The sequence below is a fragment of the Petaurus breviceps genome, unplaced genomic scaffold (genome assembly GCF_028583685.1).
Source record: "Petaurus breviceps papuanus isolate PSGF00001 unplaced genomic scaffold, PetGlider_PUasm1.0 91133, whole genome shotgun sequence".
In the NCBI taxonomy this organism is placed as follows: domain Eukaryota; kingdom Metazoa; phylum Chordata; class Mammalia; order Diprotodontia; family Petauridae; genus Petaurus; species Petaurus breviceps.
In genome coordinates, this window is record NW_027187419.1 from 99,459,102 (window position 1) to 99,484,922 (window position 25,821).

At 37.7% G+C, this 25,821-nt stretch overlaps 1 protein-coding gene across 4 annotated transcripts in view; it reads left to right on the top strand.

The window, feature by feature from the left end:
* ERICH2 (glutamate rich 2) overlaps positions 1-25,821 on the top strand; it is a 107,957-nt gene that overhangs the window by 33,379 nt on the left and 48,757 nt on the right. For all 4 annotated transcript variants that reach the window (XM_069080682.1, XM_069080680.1, XM_069080681.1 and 1 more), the window contains 2 exons: positions 6,688-6,721; positions 22,493-22,529. In XM_069080682.1, coding sequence (XP_068936783.1) covers positions 6,697-6,721; positions 22,493-22,529 — 62 coding nt within the window. In that variant the 5' untranslated portion in view covers positions 6,688-6,696. The remainder of the gene's footprint in view (positions 1-6,687; positions 6,722-22,492; positions 22,530-25,821) is intronic.

A 25,821-nucleotide genomic window follows, 5' to 3' on the forward strand; every position in this document is an offset into this window, starting at 1 on the left:
ACACACACACACACACACACACACACACACACACACACACACACACAGCTTCCTTACTGCTCCTCAGACAAAACCCCCGGGCTCCCAGCTCCAGGCATTTTCTCTGGCTATCTGCCACGTCTAAAATTCTCTCCTTCCTCATCTCTGTCTCCTGGCTTCCCTAGCTTCCTTCAAGCCTCAACTAAAATCCCACCCTCATGAAGCCTTGCTTGATTCTTGTGCCTTCCTCCTGCCAATTATTTAGTTTATCCTGTATGTAGCTTGTTTGCACATTGTTGTTTGCTTTTGTTTGACTTATTCAAACTCCTCTCCACCCCCACCCCCCCAGACTATGAGCTCCCTGAGGGCAGGGGCAGGTTTTCTTTTCTTTCTTTCTATCCCCAGCATGAAGCACAGTACCTGGTGGATGGAAGGTACTTAATAAATGCTCTTTGGCTCATTCACTATCCCTTTAACAATATATTCTAGAATTTAGCAGGAATCTAAGTCAGGCTTATTGGCCTAGAAGAGTTTTCAGACTGTATTTTTCTTCCTAAACTGGCACATTTGCCCTTTCTAGTCCTTCTCTATTTCCCCATCATTTTCAGAAATCATTGACCATGGCCACTGATCATATCTTCCACTTTTCAGCTCCCTAGGATGAAGTTCACTTGAGCTCTGAACTCATCTAGGAACACTGAGTTCTTTCCTACTCTCCTTATCCTGGTATAAATAAGTTCTTCCCATGGGTATTTTTTATTTTGGGCTGAGAAATCAGAAATAAAATAAGAATTGTTAGAATCATAGATTTGGGGCTGGATGGGACCTAGAAACCGACAAATCCGATTTATTTTGTAAATGAGGAAACAGACATAGAAAATTTAAGTGATTTGCTCAGGGTCACATCTCTAGTAAACATCCAAGGTTGAATTTGAACCCAAGTCCTTATGACTCCCGAGCAAAGCACCCACTCTGCCACTGCTGCCCCCTCCAGCTCTGCCTTCTCTCTTCTCTTGTCATTACCCTACCCACCTCCAACAGCAGTCCCATGCCTTCTTTGAGCCTCCTCTTTTCACTAGTCCAGCCACATTTTTGTAAAAACACCTCTTCATTCTTGACTTTCCTTGACATCCTCAGCATTCTGAATCTTAGCATTCCTGAGAGGACAATCCCATGTTTTTGTATTCCTTTTCCATTATTGGTCGATAATTTCCTAGGGAATCCATATCATTCTCTTTAAACAAATTTCTCCTTTCTTTATTTATTGGAATGACTTCCTTGGAGTGATTATTCTTTCAAACTTATTATTTCCATTCTAGCAGCCAATTCTTCCTTGTTGAGAATCAGATTCAGAATAGCAATTTTCCTTAGTGATTCATTCACTTTTTTTGTAAGGATAAATTATAATTAAATAATAAAATCAATAAATTTGAATATAGTTCTAGCAGATGTCTAGATAATTTAACCCTCCGTCATTTTTATATCAAGCCTCTGGGCTGAGTTTGTGACCAGTTTCCCAAACTCTTCCTTTATTTCCTCTGACCAGTGGTCAGTAGTATATTATGATGACTGTTGCTCCTGCTGTTCTGACTTTATTGATCTTTACTCCAATACTCTCTACCATGCTTCTCCCCTTTGCTTCCTGGTTTTCCTCACGTGACTATACTTCTTAATATGCAGTGCTACACACACAACTAACTTTACATATACTGCTTCTTTTGAGTAAACTTTAGTAAACTGCACCACAGCCAAAGCCAGATTACAGCTGTGGGTTTCATTCTGTTAAGTCTTAATAATATCTATGAGGTCAGACTTACCTCCTTGATCTCCAAGGCAAGACTGTCATCGTTTCAATTTTAGATTATTGTAAATCTGCTCTCTACCCTTTATAATCCTCTCTTGAACTGATCAAATACTCTTCCGTTGAAAAACCTTCCATGTCTTCCTCTTGCCTATAGCAGTAGTGTTTCATTCAAATACAAAGAGGGCCACCAAACCATACTTAAGGATTCCTATGGACTGAATGACTTAGAAAAACACATATTAGCATTATCTATATTCTACTGCATGTTTATTTATTTTGTTAAATATTTCCCAATTACATTTGAATCTGGTTCTGAGAGTAATGGGGGCTTGACACCTTGGACCTACAGAAAACATAAATACCTGTCTTTGGCTTTTGAGGTTCTCACACCCTGGCTACAGCCTACTGTATGGCTGTATATATACTTACCTTATATACCTTACACCAGCTAAGGGGACCTGGAGTCAGGGACACCTGAATTCAAATTCGGCCTCAGACACTTACTAGCTGTTTGACCTTGGGCAAATCATTTAGCCTCTCTTTGCCTTAGTTTCCTCAACTGTAAAATGGGAATAATATCAACACCTACTGGAGTTCTCATGAAGATCAAATGAGATAATATTTTCAAAAAGTGCTTAGCACAGTACCTGACATATAGTAGGCTCTTCGTAAATGCTTATTCCCTTTCCCTTCCCTTATCTCATACTGTTTCCCTTTATACATTCTATATTCCAGACGAACTAGACTTTTCCTTCCTCCCAGTTATTTTCCTGCCCTCTCCTGTTTTTTTGCTCTGCTGTGCTGGCCCCAGGCCTGATTCCTACCTATTTTCTGTCTGTTGAAATCCTTTCCTTTCTTAAAGGTCCCATTCAGCTGCCTCTTCAATGAAGCTTCCCCTGTAAGATTGCTCTGTGTAGTTGCCCTACCACTTGAGAGTGATGATAACTTAGATTTTTTCACAGCACTTTGCTTAGCTCCTTCCTTTGTGTCTTATCACTTTATCCTCTGTATCATTGCTACATCACTGCATATGGGTCTTTGCCCTTTTTAAACAATAAGCTCCTTAAGACCAGGTTCTATGGGATAGATTTGATGGAATATTCAACACCTACTACTACTATACCTTGCATGGTAGGTATTTGTAAATGTTGGCTGATTAAAGCATAACTTCAGTGAAGTTCTCCATGAAATCAACTGGAATGTTTATGGCAGAAGTAACTCTCACAGTTCATGGCTTGATTGTACATTGTAAAATTCTCTGCATGTTCTTTTTTTGCTTCTCAAACTATTCAAATGCCCTCCAATCTAGAGGTGGGGTCTGTTGATGAGTGCATCTCTCTGATTCAATAAAGAAATAGCTTGATTAAGTTTAATTGTACCATGGCATTAATCTAAAGTATGTGTGCCTGGATGAAAGTTAAAATCAACACTATTCCTAAAATAACTCCCAAAGCAAAACAAGGAGGATCCTATAGACAATGAGTGCTTTAAATACGAGGTTGTAGGTGGAAAAACCTACCTGGGAGACTGCTAAGAAGAGAAATTGTCTTTGTTGAAAAAAATACTGAAGGTTCCTTACCTCACCATTGTAGTATGCAACAAAACTCTTACAAGCATAACTTCACATTGAAATAGTGAAGTATCAAGAATTCAGTATATCTGCTTCAGTTTTTTTTTGTATGGTTTGTTGGTGGTGATGCCTGGCTAAATTAGTCATTCACTGCAGCAATTGGGGTGAATGTTCACTGAAATTTTTTTAAATGAATAAGAGACTTGATCAGTTTCTCCTACCTATTTAATTTCTTTCATTTGTCATCAAATCTCTGTCCAAATGAGTGATTATATGGTAATCTAAGTGCTCCTACTTGAGAGGGAAAAATAAAAACCATGCTTAAGACTTACAAGCCCAAAGGTGATTTATTAAAGAATATTCTTTCCAGTCAGCTGGAAACAGGATTGGGATGCTATAGTGCTCCAAATTCATGTCCAGATTGTGGCAGTTGCAAAAATGGCTTCTCTTCTTTTCTTTTTCCTTAAGAAAAGTCTCATCTGTGACATGTTATAGATTCTAGTTCTAGTGGGTTCTAGGATGATGATTGAGAACAAGATATTACCTGTACTTACCTAATATCTCCATTTACAGATCTGTGAGATCTCTGAGCATAGTAACAGGCTGAGAGTAATGATAGTGTAGAACAATAATCTTTCCTGATTTATTTAAGGTGACCAAGAAAGGGTATATATTGGGTCTTTATCCATGAGGTCAGTTAATATGTTACCATCTAAGTCCCATATTTAAGAAGTTAATATTGAGAAAAGAAGGAAAGAATATTTTGGTTGATTTTAGAGTAAAAACAAATAGCAAGAATCAGCACTTATGTAACACATGACAATTATCTGACAAGTACCAGAGAATGGTCTTGGATTGTTCTTTCAAATGAGAAATCAAAGGTCTTATCAAATTGTTTATGAGGGTTTTTTTCTGCCTGGTATTCTGTATTGTATGTGAAATACCAACTCTGGTTATGTAGGGCAGGAGAGAATAAACTTCCAGTATTTTAATGACCCCAACAAAATCTTATTTATTAATATTATTGTTTGTCCTTCATTTTCAAAGAGAACCAATGACATCATGGGGTGATGATTTGTGTGTGAATTAGATTTAAGTGAGTCAGAGTTGCACAAAGTCATCAACCTCCCTCTCTCTTCCTGAGTCATCAAAATCTAGTGACAGGACAAAAGATAGGATGACTGGCCATGGATACGGTGGATGTCCTTGACGTCTTTGATGTCTGACTAAGCTCTAAGCATTCTACATGACCTCCTTCAGCCACCTCTATGGCCATTGGAACAGATTATTCTCATCCACTCATTCTGCTAGGGGAAGTCTTCACATACATGGGGGTAGACACTCCCCTAACTCTCTGATGGGTTTGAGGCCTGTCAGTTACCCTCAACCTGGTTTAACCCATCTGCAGAGACAGTTTTACCTGGATGTGGCCTTAGTCTATGCTGTAGCTTCTTGGAGCCACAGGTAAGAGTTGGGTGACTGGTTGGACATCAGAGGGGCTAGCCTTCCCTTAACACCCCATACACCCATTTATTTATTATTTGCTAACATAGTTTTATGTAAATGTATATATAATCTTTAGCAAGCAATGTTGATTCATTTACTTTCCTCAGATTATAAAACGATAGAACTTGGCAATACAGAACTCGATAAGGCAAAGCAATGACTTTATACATGTAAAGGGACGTAAAACTATTTTTTATTTAGTCATTTTCAGTCATGTTTGACTCTTCATGACCTCATTTGGAATTTCCTTGGCAAAGATACTGGAGTGATTTGCTTTTTCCTTTTCTGGTTCATTTTCATTTTACAGATGATGAAAGTGAGACAAACAGTTAAGTGACTGGCCCACAGTCACATGAAGTGTCTGAGGCCAAATTTGAACTCAGCTCCTCCTGACTCCCAGAACTCTATCCACTTCACCACCTAACTGACCCAACTAACAAAACTATAGAGGTCAAATATCATAGAAAGCATTCGTAGCACTTAAAATTTTGTAGGCCCCACCATGCTGGAACAGGAGTGAGATTTCTAGTTTTTACCATCCAATACCTTACCCAGGGTGAGATAAGAATAACAGATGGCACTATAATTCATCTTAATTTCATATATGTGTATGAATATGTGTGTATATATGTATATACATTATATATGATATATGTGTATGTGTATATGTATATATGTGTGTATATATACATATACATATATGTACATATATATGTGTATGTATGTATGTGTGTGTGTGTGTGTATATATATATATATATATATATATATATATATATATATATATATAAAGGTCTGTCAGCAGTAAGGTTTCAGTTACTAAGCTAGTCCAAATCCTTACTGAGCCATGATATTCAAGTGACAACAAAACAGACTTATCATGGTTTAGAAAAACAACTTCTAGGACATGCCTCGGGGTCAGTGCAGATTTGTCCCAATCTCCACATTTATAATAGTTTGATAACTGGCATAATTCTGGGGCACTGCAAGATAAGTCACAACGCCCCCCCCCAAAAAAAAAGATTCAAATGTGCTCATTATACTAAACTTCTCTGTCTATGAAAGTAAGAGGATGGGGACAGATAGGTTACCACAATGCATCAGTGAGGAGAGTTGTAGTTGGCAGTGAAATGCTAGCTCAGGACACCACAGTTTATTCTGATTTTTTTCCCTCTGTTTTAGTCATTTAAATTGCAGTTATAATGTTGCATATTACTTTTGTATGAGAAACTGCTTTTATAAAGCTTATTGTCCTAATTTCAAGTATTTTGTAATCAAATATCTATTGTAAAAGAGTTCTGCCCATTTTCACCTACTTTATAGTGTAAATATCTAATCCATGTATCCATTCTATTATATTGTATACAATACACATGCCTGATTTGGTTAGTACTTACAAGTTTACCTGAGGAACTTAGTTTCAGATTTTCCCTGTATTTAAATGCTTAATATAATTTTCTATCTCTTTTTAAGAATGTGTGACATTTTCTCTTCCTAAGTACAAAGATGATGAACATTCAATATAGATTCCATATGAAAGAGATCATTCCCATAGTCCATTTTGCCATGACCAAGTATTTGCTGTGTTAAGTGCTTATAATGAGATGTCAGTTTGCATTTTCTCTGTTGTTTAGGATGTATTGTGAAAAAATTTTTTTTGCAAGTAAAGCCAGGCATTTTATAGCATTTGGAAAGTTTTATGTTTCTTTGACATACATTTACTGGTTCTCATTAAGTGCACTTTGTGTAATTGAATTGTATACATTAACATTATGGTTAGCAACCAACTGGTGATTTATTAACGAGCTCTTTTTGTAATTTTTTTTCAGGCTCCAAGAATGCTAGAAGTAATTGGCCCTGAAGGTATTTTGAATATGTTTTTATTTGTCTTGAATGAAAAATATTGAATTGTTTAAAAACATTTGAATGATTTAATGTTTAAACTTGTATAGCTCTATTTTCAATCCATTCATTTTCTTCAACTGAAGTCCTACTCTGATTGGCATGGAGGTGACCATAGATTCTCAAAGGTTTATGTCAGCATTCATTTATTCATTCAACAAGCAATTATAAAATGCCTCTGTTAGGTGCTAAAGATACAAAGACAAAAGCAAACAGATCTTGCCTTCGAGAAATTTATTATATTCTTTTAGCAGACTATACTATCTGGTTGATTCTACTGAGATAGAAAAGCTTCAGATATGGACCCAGTGATAGACTGGACTATGTTATTGCCTGAGGACTAGCCTAGCAAAGTTCAAGGAGGATGGTTACTAGGTTGACTACAGAGTGATTGATTTTTTTGTCACCAGAAACTGTCAAAGACCATCTACTAAGTTACAGGAGGGGTATGTAGGTTATCAATAGAAGAAATACCCCCTGACAAAATCTTAGCTTGTTGAAGTGTTAAAATAAGTTATAGCTTCTATCATAGCCTATTATACATTATAATTATGTTCTTATATTATAAATAAGTTACCCAATAAGTAAATACTGCATTTTTTCATAATTTAACATTATTACCCTGTATTTTTTAAGTATCCTGCACTTCCTCTCATTTTTAAACCAAGACCTTTGTTTTTCTAGAACTAGAAATAGTAGCAGAAGGGAGAGAGTCTCTATTAGTTGATGTGGTGGTACATGATGAGATTTTGATGTATAAACAAGGTGGGTACATCTATGACCTGGTCCTTTAATGAAGTATGACCGCTTCACTGATTAGGTCAGGAAGAGAATAGCTGAATTGGCTGATGAGCAGATTTGCTTTTAAATGGATGAGTTTCTGAGTTTCAAAGTTCCAAGGCAACTGTGGAGGAGACTTCTGAGTCTATACCAAGGGGCCTCAAAGAGGAGGAAGGGATTTTCCCTTCCCTATCTCCCATCTTCCATCTCATGAGAACTACTGGAGCAGAGAAGAGAGAGGGAACAGACACACACACTCTCCTGATAGATTACAGGTACAGTGAGACAGTCACCCAGCCTTGAAAATGGATTCGAGAAACATGATTGTCAGCAATCAGGAGTCAGGCTACTCTTTCCATGGCTGCCATGTGTATTTGTGGAAGAGGTTTACGGGGTGGGATGGAGTGAGGGGAGGGGATGTTTTATATATACTCTGTGCTATGGCATCTTAGTAAATGCTAAAAGCTAATTGTGTCTGTTATTAATGGGAAGCACACTGGTAAGGACTTACATGAGCCTCAGTGATAGGAATACAGCCCCACAGAGTACTCCTAGAACCTAAGGTAGCAACTACCCTCTTGGGACTCAACTTGCAAGTGTAAGTTGGGGGAAGTAACCCAGAGGATGTGTTACAGTGTTGTTAAAGATTTATGGTTGAAGATTCTTCCAGAGGGAACCTTACTTGTGAAGTTATTAAACTTCTTCATTTTTCCAGGTTCAAAGTAGCAGTAGAATTATTATAGAGTTATTGTGTGAGATAACTATTAAAGTTGTCAACAAATTTAGTTAGCAAAGTCAGCCTCTAGTTCTTAACCTGAGGAACATGAATTTGTTTTTAAAAATATTTTGATAACCATTTTACTACAATTGTTTTACTTTGGCATCCCATATATTTTAGCTTAAAAACATTATTCTGAGAAGGGATCCATAGATTTCACCAGTCTACCAAAGGTATCTATGACACAAAAGGGTGATCTATTCTGATAATTCTCTTACTTTAAAGATAAGGAAACTGGGGCCCAGAGGGACTTTCCTAATTGGGGCCCTGTGACTGGTTGATAGGGCTGGAACTAGTAACTCTGCTGGCTTTCAAACCAGTGGTGTTTCCACCACATCTCACTCAGACACATAAAAGGTCAGATTAGGGAGGTAGGTTCAGGCAAACCTGAAAAGTCTAACTAAGATAAGGGGAAAAAAAAGATAACCAGCACACATGAAAACATATGCTTAGAAAAGTATAGGAATACAGAACTCTTAACATTTTGCTACAGAAAAAAAATCATATTGTTTTTATTCTAAAATTGGGGTCAACCATTGCTTGAAAGGGGAAAAATAAAATTTTCTTCATAGAATCTAGATGGAAAATGATGGAAAATGCCTTTCCTTAATTTGGAAGATAAAAAAGTAATATTTAAAATAAGGTTACTATGGTTGCATTTTAAATACAACTTTCTGATTTTTTAAAAAGTTGAAATTTAGAAACACTAGAAAGTCTATTTCTGTACCAATATGTTATAATAAGATATTTCAAAGGAGATAGTTGCTCTGCTGAAACTTGCTCCATTTCAACTTTCCCTATTAATATCCATCCTTTGGAAATCCAGAAATCAGCTTAGTTTAAGGATATCTGTTTTAAATTGTCCTTTTTCTGTTGCCTTAGTACCTTTTCTCCCTCTCCCTTTTTCGACAAATTGTATGTTCTCATTCCTAGGAAGAGGCTTGTCTATCTGTTAAAGCCAATCTCATCTAAGCAACCTTTTAGGTAACCTTTACATTTTATGCCCTTCTTCATTTTACGTGGCAAGATTCTTAAATTCAGAAATTGGGGAAATATCTGAACCTAGGCAATATCCTGAACTTTAAAAAAAATACATTAAGATTTTTCTTCCTCTTTACTATTGTATACATAATTCTTCATCTATTAAGAGGGGGAAAAAAACCACCTCATAAAGTGGTTTTCCTCAGCTGGGCAACTGCTGAATAAAACTTGGGGCAAATCTTGCCTGCTAAATTGAGTAAGTGGGTTTATTTCACAATATTCAAGGACTCACAGTTGTGTGGTCAGTAAGTTGTTTTGATACCAATCGCCACCACTCAAATAGTCTAGTATTCCACTCGCTTACTATGGGGGGGGGGAGCGGTGTGAGTTTGGTATTTGCTCTATGTATTCTTTTCTCCCATCTCTCCACTTTTACTTTTTTCTTGTCTTTTCTATTTCCTGGTGCTTCTCCTATCCCTCTTAGATTTTGTACCAAAAGACTGGTTATCTGTAGTCTTTTTTCTTTCTTCTTTTTTTTCTTGGAAAATGACATACTGACTGATCACATCCCATCTGGTATAATCTTTGGGGCTTCATCATTTTTTGGTTATGTTTAATTTTGTTGTTTTGGGGTGTTGAAGCACTGCTTTGCCTCCAAATACATTTTTTTGTGGAAAGGAAGTTAATTCTGGGTTCCTAACTATTATTTTTTGTTTGTTTCCAATTGAGAAATTTATTTAAACAGATCAAATAGAACAGGTACCTTCTTATCTATGCACTTAGAAGGTTGGGCCTCTTCATCGAAGGCATAACTTGTGCTGGGGACACAGAACTCTGTGCAGTAGAGGGAACTTGATTTTGGAGTCGTGAAGCTGCTTGACTACAGGCTAGTGGCACTTGCTGGCAGGAATTTCTTTCACTTTCATGACCTGGAGGAAGTGGGCCCGACCTGGTGACAGACTCCCATATCTTGGTAGTACTGAGTGACAACACCAGCAATGATCAGGTCCCTGTATTCCCTGTATATGTTATGGATCCCCCTCCTGGAATTGCAGCGCAGCCAGATGCCAAAGTCTTTCACTCTAAGAGGGGACTGTTAGAAGACCTGTCCACAGTATACAATTTCTCCAGAAGGCTTCTTCATCTTTTTCATCTGGGAAATAAAGTACCAGAAATGGGACTTTGCTACAACATGATTAAGAACAAAGATCCACATCTGATAAAGAGGCACCACTGGATTCTTGGGAGTAGGCAGACAGTGTCCAACTACCTTATACTCTCTCAGCGTGCCCAAGGCCTTCATGGTGCTGCCGCCTCACTCTCCACCAACCTGCAAAAGCATTCCTAGCTATTCACTAGGATTAGAACTGATGAAAAACTTCCAGTGCAGTTATGGTATGTGAAGTCAATATGCTGGCACATGGACCCAGGAATGATTTGTGAAAGCAGAATCCCTTGTAACCAAATCCCTTCTCTACAGTTTCTGCTGTCTTTGGAAACTTGTCTGAAAATAACTCAAAATTAACTTGGAATAGGAACTCATTATTGACAGCAGCATGGAAGTACATGATGGGATTGGCCTTAGCCATAAATGGCTAAACTGGGGGTGGTGGTGGAGGGAGTAAGGTTTGATGTCTAATGGACCACGTGAAACTGAGGTCTCTTTGTGGCAGCATCTGCAAAACCTCAGAGGGGTTACTTCACAGTAAGAGGGGAAGTAGAGCATAGCTGTAACAATGTCAGGTCTGAGAACACATCTCCTCACATCTGAGTTAAATGGAGTGTAATGCCATGCACAAGCAGCTTTCCAGAAGAATGCTACTGTGAATAGCTTTTAAGGTTCTGATTACACAGTATAGTGAACACTCTGTTCCATAACAAATCAAAGCAAAACAGCCACAGAAAATCAAGGTACAGCATTCACATTATTACAACTTATCACAGAAAATCACAATGTAGTATTTACAACAGTTTATCATTAAAATGGCCACATAGTTTTCACCAAAGTGGTCACAATATTTAGAACAAAGAACAATCATCTCAAAGTACAATAGTCAAAATCTTCCACTCTTGGGGCAAGTAAGTTAACTCAATCAGTCACTTATTCAAAATCTTCCACTCATGGGGCACACTTGATTAACTCAATCAGTCACTTATTCAGCAATCAATTACTAAGTATCATACACAAACCCTCCACCCCTAGGTCACTAGTAAACTACAATTTCATCATTACTCAGTACCCATGGAGAGGACTTTTCATCTTGACTTGGGGCAGGCTTTCTGCTTTCATGGTTTCCCTTCTGTGGTCCCATCTCCTACCTGAATTCACCAAACTATCACCTGGGTTCAATGGCAGACAGCTCCCAGTTCCTTGTCCAGCTCTCTGGGTAGGTCCTGCTCCACACTGAAGTTCACAGGGTCCAGTCCATCTCACATCCTTCACAATTTCTGCTCCCTGGAATTCAAGGCTCAACCAAGCCACAAAAAGACAAAGTACCTGCATCCTGGTCATGCTTCCTCAGTCTTCTGCAGCTTGTTCAAAAATCAGAATCACCTTATCCAGCCTGGGAAGAGGGGGCTCCTGGGCTCCTGGGTTCCGGGGCTCCTGGCTTCTGGGCTCCTGGGCTCCTGTTCAGAAGAAGTTCCACCACCACAAATTCTCAGGAAATTCTGTCTCAGTTCTTAATTCTCTCTTCTGTAGCTGCTCTGCCACCAGATACTGGTCCAAAGAAATTCTGACTATGCCTCTGTGGGGCTTTTCTTATATACACAGCATTAGCTACTTCCTGTTTCAGCCAACCCCTTCCTATTATGTCAGCAACAGGAGACAAGAGTTCATACCTTCTGTTGTAATAATGTGAATGCTGTACCTTCATTTTCTGTGGCTGTTTTGCTTTGATTTGTTATGGAATAACAAATATGGAATAACAACAGAGGCTTGATCAGTTACTAAGTGCTAAGTACCTCCTACCTTTGCCAACACAAAGAGATCCTCAAATTCAAATTACATTACCATTACATGTAGACAAATAGAATTACTTATGCCAAAAAAGGGAAAATACAAGACCCACCATGACATTTTCTTCCCCCTCCCCAAATATTTATTCATTACGTTGACACTTTTTTTGCTTACTCACTTTTCTTGAGTCAAGCAGTTTTTCTTTGAAGTTTGCCTTGGGAGGATTTTAATTGTTTATAGTGGTTGCAGTTTTGAAGTCATGAAGGAGGTTGCTTCTAGACAGAACCACTCAGAAATCTAACCGGTTTCCCTAAAACCATCTTTTAAAAATCACTATTCTTCATGTGATATAACTATAAATTCTAGAATGTCATAATCCCTGATTAATGACAATTTCAAGTGACCTGAAGGACAATGGAGACATTCTTGGTGGGCAGGACAATTTAGGAGTGACAGGAGAATAGGGTCTGTATTAATTCAGCTAATTAGGTTCTTTTGCAGAAATTATTCATATACTTTACTGCAAGTGTTGAATTTATAGCAATCATAAAGTATATGTGTGTATCTGAGTCACGTCACCCAGTTAATCAATTTAAGTCCCAGAATCCCCAGATTTGGAGCTTAACAACCCATTTGTCCAATCAGCAGGACTTGGAATCATTCAGAAAAGCACGAAGAGTTTTGGTCCATTTCCCTTTTGTTGTATACCTCAATTACATTCTCAACAGAAGAATTATCCGTAGGATTACCATTAGCTATTCCAGATAATTTGTTGCAGTTGTAATTGGCTAGTTTGCAAGGTGCTCTTACTTGGGTTGCATGTTCTTTCTGCTCATTCCTTAATAGGTCATTAGCCAACATATGTAGGTATCTTTTTCTCAGATACTCAAATGGAGTTGTGAGCTCATTGATTGGGAAGGTCCCTCCAGGGGTACAGATTGCAGTCCAGCCATGCTTGCTCATCCTGTGTCACTCTTGTCTCTAATCTCCCCAAAGGATTACCACTGTAGGGTAACCTCACCACCAAATTGGGTGGCCACCTTGCTGGAGACCTTCTTCACTTTCTCCAAACATCTCAAGGGTACCAGTAGAGGACTCTGTATGTTGTCATCCCTCACTCTAGCCATGTGACCACACTTCTTTTCTCTCTGTCATACAATTCTTTAATGCAGTCCGTTACTCCTGTTCTTCAGAATTCCTCAATGGTTGTATGTTGCAGCCTGGTTACACCCACCATGCATCTCTCTGTTGCCTTCTGTGTGTTATTCATCTTCAGTTCTTCAGAGGCAGTTATAAGTTTTCCTCCCAAATAGTGACACTGGCAACATGTTGCTTTCATTTTTTAAAATTATTTTTTAATTAATTTGTTTGTTTCCTTTTAGTTTACATGATTCACCTCCACAATTCCTTGAGTTTCCCATTTTGTCCCCCTCCCTCCCCACCCCCCATGGCGGCATATAGTCAAGTATAGGATTTGTAAATACTTTCACATTATACATTAGTCAGGTTATAAAGATGGATTGTATCAGATGGAATGAAAAATGGTAAAGAGGACATAAAACCAAACAAGAAAAGGAAAAAGATCAGGTATTTTGCTTCCATCTGGATATAAACTCAGTTCTTTCTAGTTCTTTCTCTGGATGCACACATTTCTCTCCATCATGAGTCTTTTGGGATTGACTTATATCACTGCATTGCTGAGAAGAGTCTAGTCTATCAAAGTTGGTCATCACACATACGGTTGTGTCTGTAATTGTGTACAAATTTCTCCTGGTTCTACTCTTCTCACTCAGCATCAGTTAGTATATGCCTCTTCAGGAAAATTTGAAGTCCATCTGCTCCTCGTTTCTTATACTACAATAGTATTCCATAACATGCACATACCACAACTTGTTCAGCCATTCCCCAATTGATGGGGACCTCCTTAATTTCCAATTTTTTGCCACCACAAAAGGAGCTGCTATAAAAACTTTTGTACATATGGGTCTTCCTCCCACTTCTATGATCTCTTTGGGATATCACCTTAGGAGTGGTATTGCTGGATCAAAGGATATGAAAGTATTCATAGCCCTTTGGGCATAATTCCAGATTGCTCTCCAGAAAGGCTGTTTCAGTTCACAACTCCACCAGCAATGCATTAGTGTTCCAATTTGTCATTTTCCTGTTTTGTCATCTTAGCCAATCTGACTGCTGAGATGTGGTACCTCAGAGATGTTTTGATTTGCATTTCTCTAATCAATAGTGAATTAGAGCATTTCTTCATGTGCTTATAGATAGTTTTAATTTCTTTCTCTGAAAACTGCCTGTTCATATCCTTTGACCATTTATCAATTGGGGAATGACTTGTATTCTTATAAATTTGCCTCAATTCTCTGTATATTTTAGAAATGAGTCCTTTTTCAGAGACATAGGTTGTAAAGATTCTTTCCCAACTTCCTACCTTCCTCTTAATCTTGGTTACATTGGCTTTGTTTATACAGAAGCTTTTCAATTTCATGTAGTCAAAATTATCCATTTTACATTTTATAATGTTCTCTAATTCTTGTTTAGTCATAAAGTCTTTCCCTCTCCACAAATCTGACAGGTAAACTATTCCTTGTTTTCCGAGACTGCTTACAGTATCACCCTTTATACCTAGATCTTGCACCCTTTTAGACTTGATTTTGGTATATGGCGTTAGATAATGGTCTATGCCCGGCTTCTGCCATACTATATTCCAGTTTTCCCAGCAGTTTTTGTCAAATAGTGAGTTCTTATCCCAAAAACCCGGGTCTTGGGGTTTATCAAACAATAGATTACTATAGTCGTTGACTTCTGAATCTCGTGTGCCTAATGTATTCCATTGATCCACTCCTCTATTCCTCAGCCAGTACCAAGTAGTTTTGATGACTGCTGCTTTATAATACAGATTGAAATCTGGTATAGCTAGTCCACCTTCCCTAGCATTTCTTTTCATTAATTCCCTTGATATTCTGGACCATTTATTCTTCCAAATGAATTTTGTTACTATTTTTTCTAGCTCTATGAAGTAGTTTTTTGGTAAATTAATTGGTATGGCACTAAATATATAATTTAATTTAGGTAAAATTGTCATTTTTATTTTAGTAGCTTGACCCAGCCACAAGCAATTGATATTTTTCCACTTTGTTAGAGCTGACTTTATTTGTGTGAAAAGTGTTTTGTAGTTGTGTTCATATAGGTCCTGGGTTTGTTTTGGCAGGTAGATTCCCAAATATTTTATAATGTCTACAGTAATTTAAATGGGATTTCTTTTTCTATCTCTTGCTGTTGAATTTCATTGGAAATATATAGGAATACCGAGGATTTATGTGGATTTATTTTATATCCTGCAACTTTGCCAAATTTATTTATTGTCTCAAGTAGTTTTTTACTTGATTCTCTAGGATTCTCTAAGTATATCATCATATCATCTGCAAAGAGTGATAGCTTGGTCTCTTCTTTGCCTAATTTGGTTCCTTTGATTTCTTTTTCTTCTCTAATTGCTACTGCTAACATTTCTAGTACCAGATTGAATAAGAGGGGTTATATTGGACACCTTTGTTTTACCCTGATCTTATGGGAAATGCTTCTAGGTTCTCCCCATTACATATAATACTTGCTGATGGCTTTAAATAGATGCTACCTATTATTTTAAGGAAGGCTCCATTTATTCCTATACTTTCTAATGTTTTTAATAGGAATGGATGTTGTATTTTGTCAGAAGCCTTTTCTGCATCTACTGAGATGATCATGTGGTTTCTGATAGTTTTATTGTTGATATGATCAATTATACTGATGGTTTTCCTAATATGAAACCATCCTTGCATTCCTGGAATAAATCCTACCTGATAAAAGTGTATTATTCTTGAGATACGTTGCTATAGTCTTTTTGCTAGTATTTTATTTAGAATTTTTACATCTATATTCATGAGGGAGATTGGTCTATAATTTTCTTTCTCTGTTTTATCTCTTCCTGATTTAGGTATCAGTACCATATTTGTGTCATAAAAAGAATTTGATAGGACTCCTTCTTCACTAATTTTCCCAAATAGTTTGTAGAGTATTGGAATCAATTGTTCTTTAAAAGTTTGATAGAATTCACTAGTAAAACCATCTGGGCCTGGAGATTTTGTCCTAGGGAGTTGACTGATGGCTTGTCCAATTTCTTTTTCTGAGATGGGGTTATTTAAGTAATTTACTTCCTCTTCAGTTATTCTGGGCAACTTGTATTTTTGTAAATATTTGTCCATTTCCCTAAGATTGTCAAATTTATATGCATACAATTGGGAAAAATAATTCCTAGTTATTGCTTTGATTTCTTCTTCATTGGAGATAGATTCACCCTTGTCATTTTTGATATTCATAATTTGGTTTTCTTCTTTCTTTTTTATCATATTGACTAAGGGTCTATCAATTTTGTTGGTTTTTTCATAAAACCAGCTCTTAGTTTTATTTATTAATTCAATAGTTTTCTTAATTTCAATTTTATTAATCTCTCCTTTGGTTTTCAATATTTCTAATTTAGTATTTAATTGGGAATTTTAAATTTGTTCTTTTTCTAGGCTTTTCAATTGCATGCCCAATTCGTTGACCTCCCTTTTCTCTAATTTAATCATGTATGCACTCAGGGATATAAAACTTCCCCAAAGAACTGCCTTTAATTCATCCCACAAATTTTGGCATGTTGTCTCATTATTATCATTCTCTTGAATGAAATTACTGATTGTTTCTATAATTTGTTGTTTGCCCCACTCATTCTTTAGGATTAAATTGTTTAATTTCCAATTAGTTTTTAGTCTGTTTTTCCATGGCCCTTTATTACATATGATTTTTATTGCATCATGATCTGAAATGGATGCATTTAATATTTCTGCCTTACTGCATAGAATTTTGAGGTTTTTATGCCCCACAACATGGTCAATTTTTTAGTATGTGCCATGAACCGCTGAGAAGAAAGTATATTCCTTTTTATCCCCATTCTGTTTTCTCCAGAGATCTATCATACCTATCCTCTCTAAGATCCTGTTCACCTCCTTAACTTCTTTCTTGTTTATTTTGAGGTTAGATTTATCAAGTTCAGAGAAAGGGAGATTAAGGTCTCCCACTAGTATAGTTTTGCTATCTATTTCTTCCGCTAATTCCTTCACCTTCTCCTCTAGGAATTTGGATGCTATACCACTTGGTGCATATATGTTAAGTAATGATATTGCTTCATTCTCAGTGGTGCCTTTTAACAGGATATAGTTTCCTTCCTTATCTCTTTTAATTAGGTCAATTTTTGCTTTTGCTTTATCTGAGATAAGGATTGCTACCCCTGCTTTTTTTACTTTAGCTGAGGCATGATATATTTTACTTTTTACCTTTTTTCCTCTTTTTTTTTACTTTTTGCCTTTTACCTTTGCCCTGTGTGTATCCCTCTGTTTCAGATGTGTTTCTTGTAAACAGCATATTGTAGGATCATGATTTCTAATCCATTCTGCTATCTGTCTCCGTTTTATGGGAGAGTTCATTCCATTCACATTTAAAATGATACTTTTTGTGTTTCTTTTCCACTGAGTCCTATGCTTAACTGGTTGTTATTCCCTCCTTGCACCAGAACCAATGAGGGAAAAGCTTATGTGATTCCCATCTCCCTCCCTTCTTTTCCTCTGCTATACAGTTTTTATGCCTCTTTGTGTGGCATAATATACCCTTTTCCACTTCATTCATTCCCTTTCTTCCATTGCAGTCCCTTTGTAGCCCTTAATAAGATTTTTTTAATCGTCATTTTGTGTATTTTATACTCATACCCTCTACTTGTCTATAACCAGTTTGCTCTTATCAAATAGTAGGGTGTGTGTGTGTTCTCCTTGTTTACCTTTCTACGTCACTGTTGCATCTCATAATTGGAGGTTGAATTTTCCATTGAGTTCTGGCTTTTTCATCAGGAAGGTCTAGAACTCTGTTATATCATTGAATGGCCATCTCTTTGCCTAGAAGAATATGCTCAGTCTCCCTGGGCATGTGATCCTTGGTTGTAACCTAAGCTATTTTGCCTTCTGGGAAATTGTATTCCACTGCCTCCGATCTTTCATTGTAGAGGCTGCCAAATCCTGTGAGATCCTCACTGTGGACCCTCGATATTTGAATTGTTTCTTTCTGGCCACTTGAAGTATTTTCTTTTATCTGGTAGTTCTGGAGTTTGGCCACAACATTTTGAGGGCTTTTCAGATTGTGATCTCTTTCAGCAGGTGTCCAGTGGATTCTCTCTATTTCTATTTTACCCTCAGGTTGTAGTATCTCAGGGCAGTTTTCCTTAATGAGCTCTTTGAGAATGTTGTCCAGGCTCATTTTTTCATCATTATTTTCTGGTAGGCCTATTATGATTCTCAGGTTATCTTTCCTGGATCTGTTTTCCAAGTTATTTTTGTTTTGAGGTATTTTACTTCTTTTTCTAATTTTTCATTCTTGTTGTTTTGTTTGACTAATTCTTGGTTCCTCGTAGAGTTATTTGTTTCAATTTGGTTAATTCTAGTTTTAAGCAAATCATTTTCCTTGGTTAATTTTTGGAGCTCCTTTTCCATATCGTACACTTATCTTTTTAAAGAGATGTTTTCTTCATTATAATGTTTTTCTAATTCTGCTGTTTTGGTTTTGAGAGAATTCTTCATTTTGTCTTCTATCTCTCTCATTTGGTTTTCAAAGTTCCTTTTGATCTCATCTAGGAGAGCTTTCTGTGCTTGGGACCCATTCCCTGTTGATGTTTCAGGTGTGGGTGTGGAATCCACATTGTCTCCCTCTGAGTTTGGTTCCTACCTCTGAGGATAGTAGGACTCCAGAGTCTTTTTCTTTGTAGTCTGCTTTCTACCCATTTTGAGATACAGCCCTAGCCATGCCCTTCCTCTAGGGATCCCAAGCCTTTACTGTAGAGGGTTTTGCCCTGGGGCAGTAGTTACTATGTTTTCAGGGTCAGAGGGTGGGGGGTTGGAGCAGGTGAGGTTCAGTCTGTCATCCTGGTCTCCAGAGGTCCTGATAGGGGCTTTTTTTTTTAAATTTCTGGGCTATGAAGTGGTAGCCCCAGGAGTATTTGCTGCCCAGGACAGGGGCCCCTGTATTTGGTTCTTACCTTGCTCTTTCCAGTCCCAGCCCTTTGGTGATAGGCCTGGTAGTGGCCCTTGTGGTTGGTAGGATGACTTGCCCTCTGAGTTGATCAGGCCCCTTCTGGGCCTGCCTCTCCTGGCCGAGCCTTCCAGGCCTCGCTTTCATTTTTTAAACATTCATTCATTTACTCGTTTATTTATTTAGATGGTCACTAAACAGGATTATTTTTTTATTCCATCTTCCACAGAATCATGAATGAACTTGATGTATGGATGGGAGTAACTTTGCTTTAAAAGATCTTATAAGACAAGTGCTTAGTTCTATCAAATCAAATAATTTTTTTGTAGTCCATAAACACTAAACCCAATGGTATTTTTTTCCCTTAAATCTTTCAGCTAATTGTGACATGATAAAAATGCATTTCATTTTTGAATATCACTTGCAAAACCCTACTTGTTCCCTTACTAATGACTTCACTGAGGATGCCTACAATTCATGTGTGAATGACTCATAAACATTTTGCATAGAATAGAGTAGTAGGCATATAGGTTGGTAGTTGTTGATGTTCTCTTGGTCACCTTTTTTTCATTTTAATAAGGTATGCATTTTTTTTATAGTTGGTCCCATCTGGCACCCATGTCTAGACCAATAAAAAGAGTGGGGCATATTCTAGCCAGATGAATGGGTATGTGCCTGAATCAAGTAATATTTTTGCTGAACAAGATGCAGACTTTAGCTACTGCTGAACTGCATAATGTAGGCACTAGCCACTGCCCACTGTTAGCTACAGCTGTTTAGTCTCTCGGATATTAATCTATTGTTGTTGTTGTTCAGTTGTGTCTAACTCTTTATGATATCATGGATCATACTGTCCATGGTATTTTCTTGGCAAAGATGCTGGACTGGTTTGCAATTGCCTTATCCAGTGGATTAAGGCAAACAGAGGTTAATTGACATGCCCAAGGTCATGACTAGGAAATGTCTGAGGTTTGATTTGAACTCAGGTCTTCCTGACTCTAGGCCCAGCTTTCTATCCACTGAGCCACCTAGCTCAGGTCTTAATAACTGGTGCTTACTCCCATGCTATTGAGCTGCTGTACAAGCACAAGCAGCTTTCCAGAGGACTGCTGCTGGGAACAGCTTCAAGGTTCTGATTACATAGTATAGTGAACTCTCTATTTATTCAGCAGTAAATTGAGGCAAAACATTCGCAGAAATCAAAGTACAGTATTCACAATGTTATGACATAACAACTTATCACTAAAATGGTCACATAGTTTTCACCAAAGTGCTCATGTGGTTTTAAGCAAAAGATACAATCATTTAGCAACTCAATCATTTAGTAAGTCCTTAATTCAATAATGGACACAAAGTACAAAGGTCAAAGTTCTCCAGGTCACATAGTATAAATCTTCTCAGTCAAAAAGTCTTTCTTCTTAATTGGAGATTAGTTTCCAATCATCCTTAATTCAATGATCCTGAAGAGGTAGAGGATACATAGTACAAAATCCTTCTACCCCTAGGCCACAGTAAATTATGATCTTCTCAGTTTGCATTAGATACCCAAGGAGAGGTCTTTTCATCTTGATTCAAGGCTGGCTCTCAGATTCCATGGTTCCTCTTTCATAGCCCCAGCTCCTGCCCAAATCTATGCAACTGTCACCTGGATTCAAAAGCAGATAGCTCTCAACTCCTTGTCCAGCTACTTGTGTAGCTCCTCATCCAGTTCCTGTTCCATATTGAAGCTCACAGTGTCCAGGCCACCTCAAGTCTTTCACAGTTCCTGTTTCTGGGAAGACAAAGCTTAACAGAGTCAAAACAACATTCATGCACATTGCCGGCACCATCATCAATTCACTATCTGCCTGTGGAATCAACACAGACCCACCAACAAGGTCTGAGAACTCAACACAAATCATCAGTATAGAAATCAACACAGACCCACAAACAAAGTCCAAGAGGTCAACACAAATCATCAACATAGAAATCAACAAAGACCCACAAACAAGGTCCAAAAGGTCAATACAAATCATCAGTAAAGTCCCAAGACCTCCAAAACCCTCCTCCAGGAGTTCTGTAAACAAACAACCAGAAAAATCCTCTTTCAGGGCTTCCAGTAAGCTCCCAGGGCTTCTGTAGAAAATATCACAAACATCAACACAGACAGAACAGACAAACAGAGAGTGCCAGGATACCACAAGTTTTCTCCTTCTTGACTCTGCCACCACAAGAGTTCTCTTCTCAGTTCTTCTCAGTTCTGCTCAGTTCTCAGTTCTCAGTTCTGCCACCACAAGTTCTGTTCTCAATTCTGCTCTCTCTAGCCTGGGCCTCTCCTTATATATGATCATTAGCTCCTCCCTGCCCCACCTCTTCCTGTTGCACCAGCAAGTTCCTCCCACTGTGGGATTCACAAGTTCTGTTTCTTAATGAACTTGAAACAAGGTGCTAAGTACTTGTTTGCTTGCCAATACAAGATTCAGGGAAGATCTTCAAACCCCCATTACCATTACAGAGTTCAGTAAGGGTGGGAGGGGAGAGAAAAAGTATGAAGCAGAAGAGTGCTTGTCCTCCATTCATATGGGCCAGAGATACACAGGGTAAGAGCAGAGGATGACTGTTCACCTGGCCATAGACCTACCTGTAGAAGAACATGGAGACTGTCTGGTACAGTTCACACTGGGGACCAGCAGGAGAATGGAGAGCAGTAGAAGCAGCAACAAGCTAACTAAACAACTTTCCTGATCTCCTCAGCTTTAGTATTTTCTCCCTATACCTATTGGGTTATTTTGTATACCACTTCAAGTATACATACCCCACTTTGGAGATAGAGCATCGAAATGGGTGTATAAACTTTCTTATTTCATGTGCTAGACCATGTTTCAGAAGAAAAAGTAGTAAACTCCTTAGGTCACAAGTCAAAACATGAAACCATAAAGTTGTTGCTTTTCTTTCTTTTGTTTATAAAATAGTTTCATATGAATTACAACAGAAGCAGTTCATCTTCATGCATACATTAAAACAGGTACCCAAAAAATAATATATGGAACTCTCAACTAAATGAATATGAAATTTATTTTTAAAAACTAGAGATGCAAATTTTTTATCTTTTAGCTTAAATAATTGTGTTTTTGTTTTTAATTTAATTTCTTTATAGGTGAAGTATTTTTGGAAGCTGACTTGGCAATTTCTGGGTAAGAAAAAATAAACTCATATGACAAATTAATATTTCAAGGTAATGGATGATATTAGGGACAACAAGGTAGCACAAAGGGCTGGTGGTACAAGGGATAAAACACCAGGTCTGGAGTCAGACCTGAGTTCAAATTCAACTTCAGATACTTACTAGCTATGTGACCTTGGGTGAGTCATTTAACTTCTGCCTTCAGTTCCTATACTTGTACAATAGCATTGGAATAAGCAACAATTATCAAGACCTGAGCTAGGTGGCTCAGTGGATAGAGAGCTGGTCCTGGAGTCAGGAAGGGGTCAGGGTCCCTTTTTGGATAAAGACGCAGACCAGGAGAGCAATGACCACACCTCCCCCCAGATCATACTACTTTGGAAGCACTGAAAACTTCCAAACCCTCAGAACTAACTCTGAAAACAGCAGTGTGAAATTCAAATCTGAAGCCTGGGAAAGTCCCTCACCCTCTCCCCCACCACTTCCCCCAGGTGAACAGAGCCCAATTTGAACATAAAGTTAAAAGTATAAAATGAGCAAAGAAACAAACAAAAAATAATCTGACCATAAAAAGCTACTGTTATGACAGGGAAGCTCAAGACACAAACACAGAAGAATAAAATGATATCAAAACAGCTATAAGCAAGCCTCAAAGGGGAAAAAATGTGAATTGGACACAAGCCCAGCAAGAATTCTTGAAAGAGTTAAAAATTATTTTCAAAATGAAATCAGAGTGGCAGAGGAAAAATCAGGAAAAGAAATGAGAGCAATACAAAAAAAAAGAAAAGACAAAAGAGGCATAAAAAAAGGTGAAGAAAATAACACCTTAAAAAACAGAATGGGAAAAGAGATATAAAACTTCACTGATGAAAATAAATGCTTAAAAATCAGAATTGGCCAAATGAAAAAAGTGATACAAAAGCTCACTAAAGAGAAGAATTCCTTAAAAATTAGAATTGGGCAAGTTGAAGTTAATAACTCCATGAAACATGAAGCAACAATAAAATAAAGTTAAAAGAATGAAAAAATAGAATAAAATGTGAAATATATCATTGGAAAAACAGCTGACCCAAATGATAGATTAAGGAGAGCTAACTTAAGAATTATTGGACCACCCAAAAGCCATGATCAAAAAAAGTCTAGACATCATATTTCAAGAAGTTATAAAGGAAAACTTCCCTAATAATCCTAGAACCATAGAAATATGAAATTGAAATAGAAATTGAAATATTCCACTGTTCACCACCTGCAAGAAATCCCAAAATGAAAACTCCCAGAAATATTATAGCCAAATTCCAGAGCTCCCAGGTAATGGAGAAAATACTTCAAGCACCCAGAAAGAAACTATTCTTATACTGTGAGGCCACAATCAAGACCATATAAGATTTAGCAATTGCTACATTTAGCTCCCAGGTTCTCTCTCTGGAAATCAGATCATTTCTGTAAATGGTTATCTATCAAAAGATTTGTTATAAAAAACATTAAATTTCACAAAGAGAATCTGTGGGACAAAACATATGGCCTAAAGAATATATTGTCATGTCTACCAATGCCCAGATATTCTTTCTGGAACTTCATTTATTTCAAAACATTTATCAAGCACCTCTTATGCACCACCATCTGTGAAGGCTACAAAGATGAACAAGACATGATCCCTGACTGAGTAGGTTTATACCAGAGGTTCAGGCAGCTTTGAGGCCACCAAACCCACTAAATAAAAAATATGGCAGAACATAGATAAAGTTAATTTGTGGTTTTCTCAGCCAATATAAGGCCTGTTGAAATCCTTATATATAGTTTTTTGGTACTCATTTCTATTTGAGTTTAACATCACTGGTTTACACTATTGTGTGGGAGATTCTTTTTATATAGCTTAACTATAAGAACAGAATGTGATATATGCTACAAGCAAGTTCCAGAGTGTGGAGGTTCTGAGAGGTCACTTTCATCTGGGCAGATGTAGTACCAGTGTGACTATGGTGGCTATGAATATGGCAGCATAATTATGAATTGCAAAATATAACAGAGTCTCCACATAGAAGAGAGAACCAAAACACTTATTCAGACATGAGAAAGCTAAATCCCAACACCAGAAAACCAAATTCATCATGAGTCTGTGGTGGAAGGAGCTTGCTAAGAGGGTGGAACAGGAAGGGGTAGAACAGGAAGGATGGAACAGGAAGAGGCAGAGCTAGAGCAGAGCCCAGAGGAAGTTGGTCAGAGTAGTTAGAGTTGAGAGAGAGAGGAAGTAGGCAGTGAGCTGTGAGTGTTTGTGGGAAAGCCCTAGCAAGGGGAAGACTGGGGGATGGCAGTGCCCTCTGACGTGTTATTATGTATAGATATCCTTGTTGCTATGATGGATTTGACTTTCTTGTGTTGGGATTTGGCTTTCTGGTGTTTGAATAAATGTTTTGGTTCTGTTTTCCATGTGGAAAGTCTGTTATATTTTGTGATTCAGCATTTCACCAGCATATTCATAGCCTCTGTAGGTTGCTATGAATATCTCATTGGTGTTATAGCAGATCAGGAAAGACTTCTTGGAGTAGAGGACATTGGAGCTAGACTTAAAAGGACAGGTAAGTTTGGATACGTGGAAATAGGGAGAAAGGAGATTCTGAGCATAGGGAGTAACAATGAATAAAGTCATGAATATTTGGGGAACAAGTAGTCTGGTTTTGCTGGAACGTAGAGTGCACAGAAAGGAATAGTGGAAAATAATATAGAAAAGGTAATAATATGACAAAGTTACAAAGTGCTTTGTTCACATCAGTCTTGTGTATCAGATTATGAAGGACCTTGAATAGTAAGCTAAGGCCTTTGGACTCTTATCTTACAGGAAATGGGGAGTTATTGAAGATTTTTAAGCAAGAGGGTATTAAAATCAAATCTGTACTTTAATAAGCTAATTCTGGCCTTTGTATAGGATGGATTGAAATGAAGAGAAACTGGAAGCACAGGATCAAGATAGGAGCCTAGCCTAGGCCACAGATGATGAATTCTTGAACTCAGTAGAGGGCAATGACTATGAGAGTGCAGAAGTAGCATAAAATGGGACAGGGGAACTAGGGAGCTAGGTGGTATAGTGGATAGAGTGCTGGCCCTAAGGTCAGGAAGACTCATCTTCCCAAGTTCAAATCTGGCCTCAAGACACTTACTAGTTGTGTGACCCTGGGCAAGTCACTTAACCCTTTTTGCTTCAGTTCCTCATCTGGAAAATGTGCTGGGAAAGTAAATTGGCAGTACTTCAGTATCTTTGCCAAGAAAACCCCAAATGGGGTCATGGAGAGTTGGACCCAACTGAA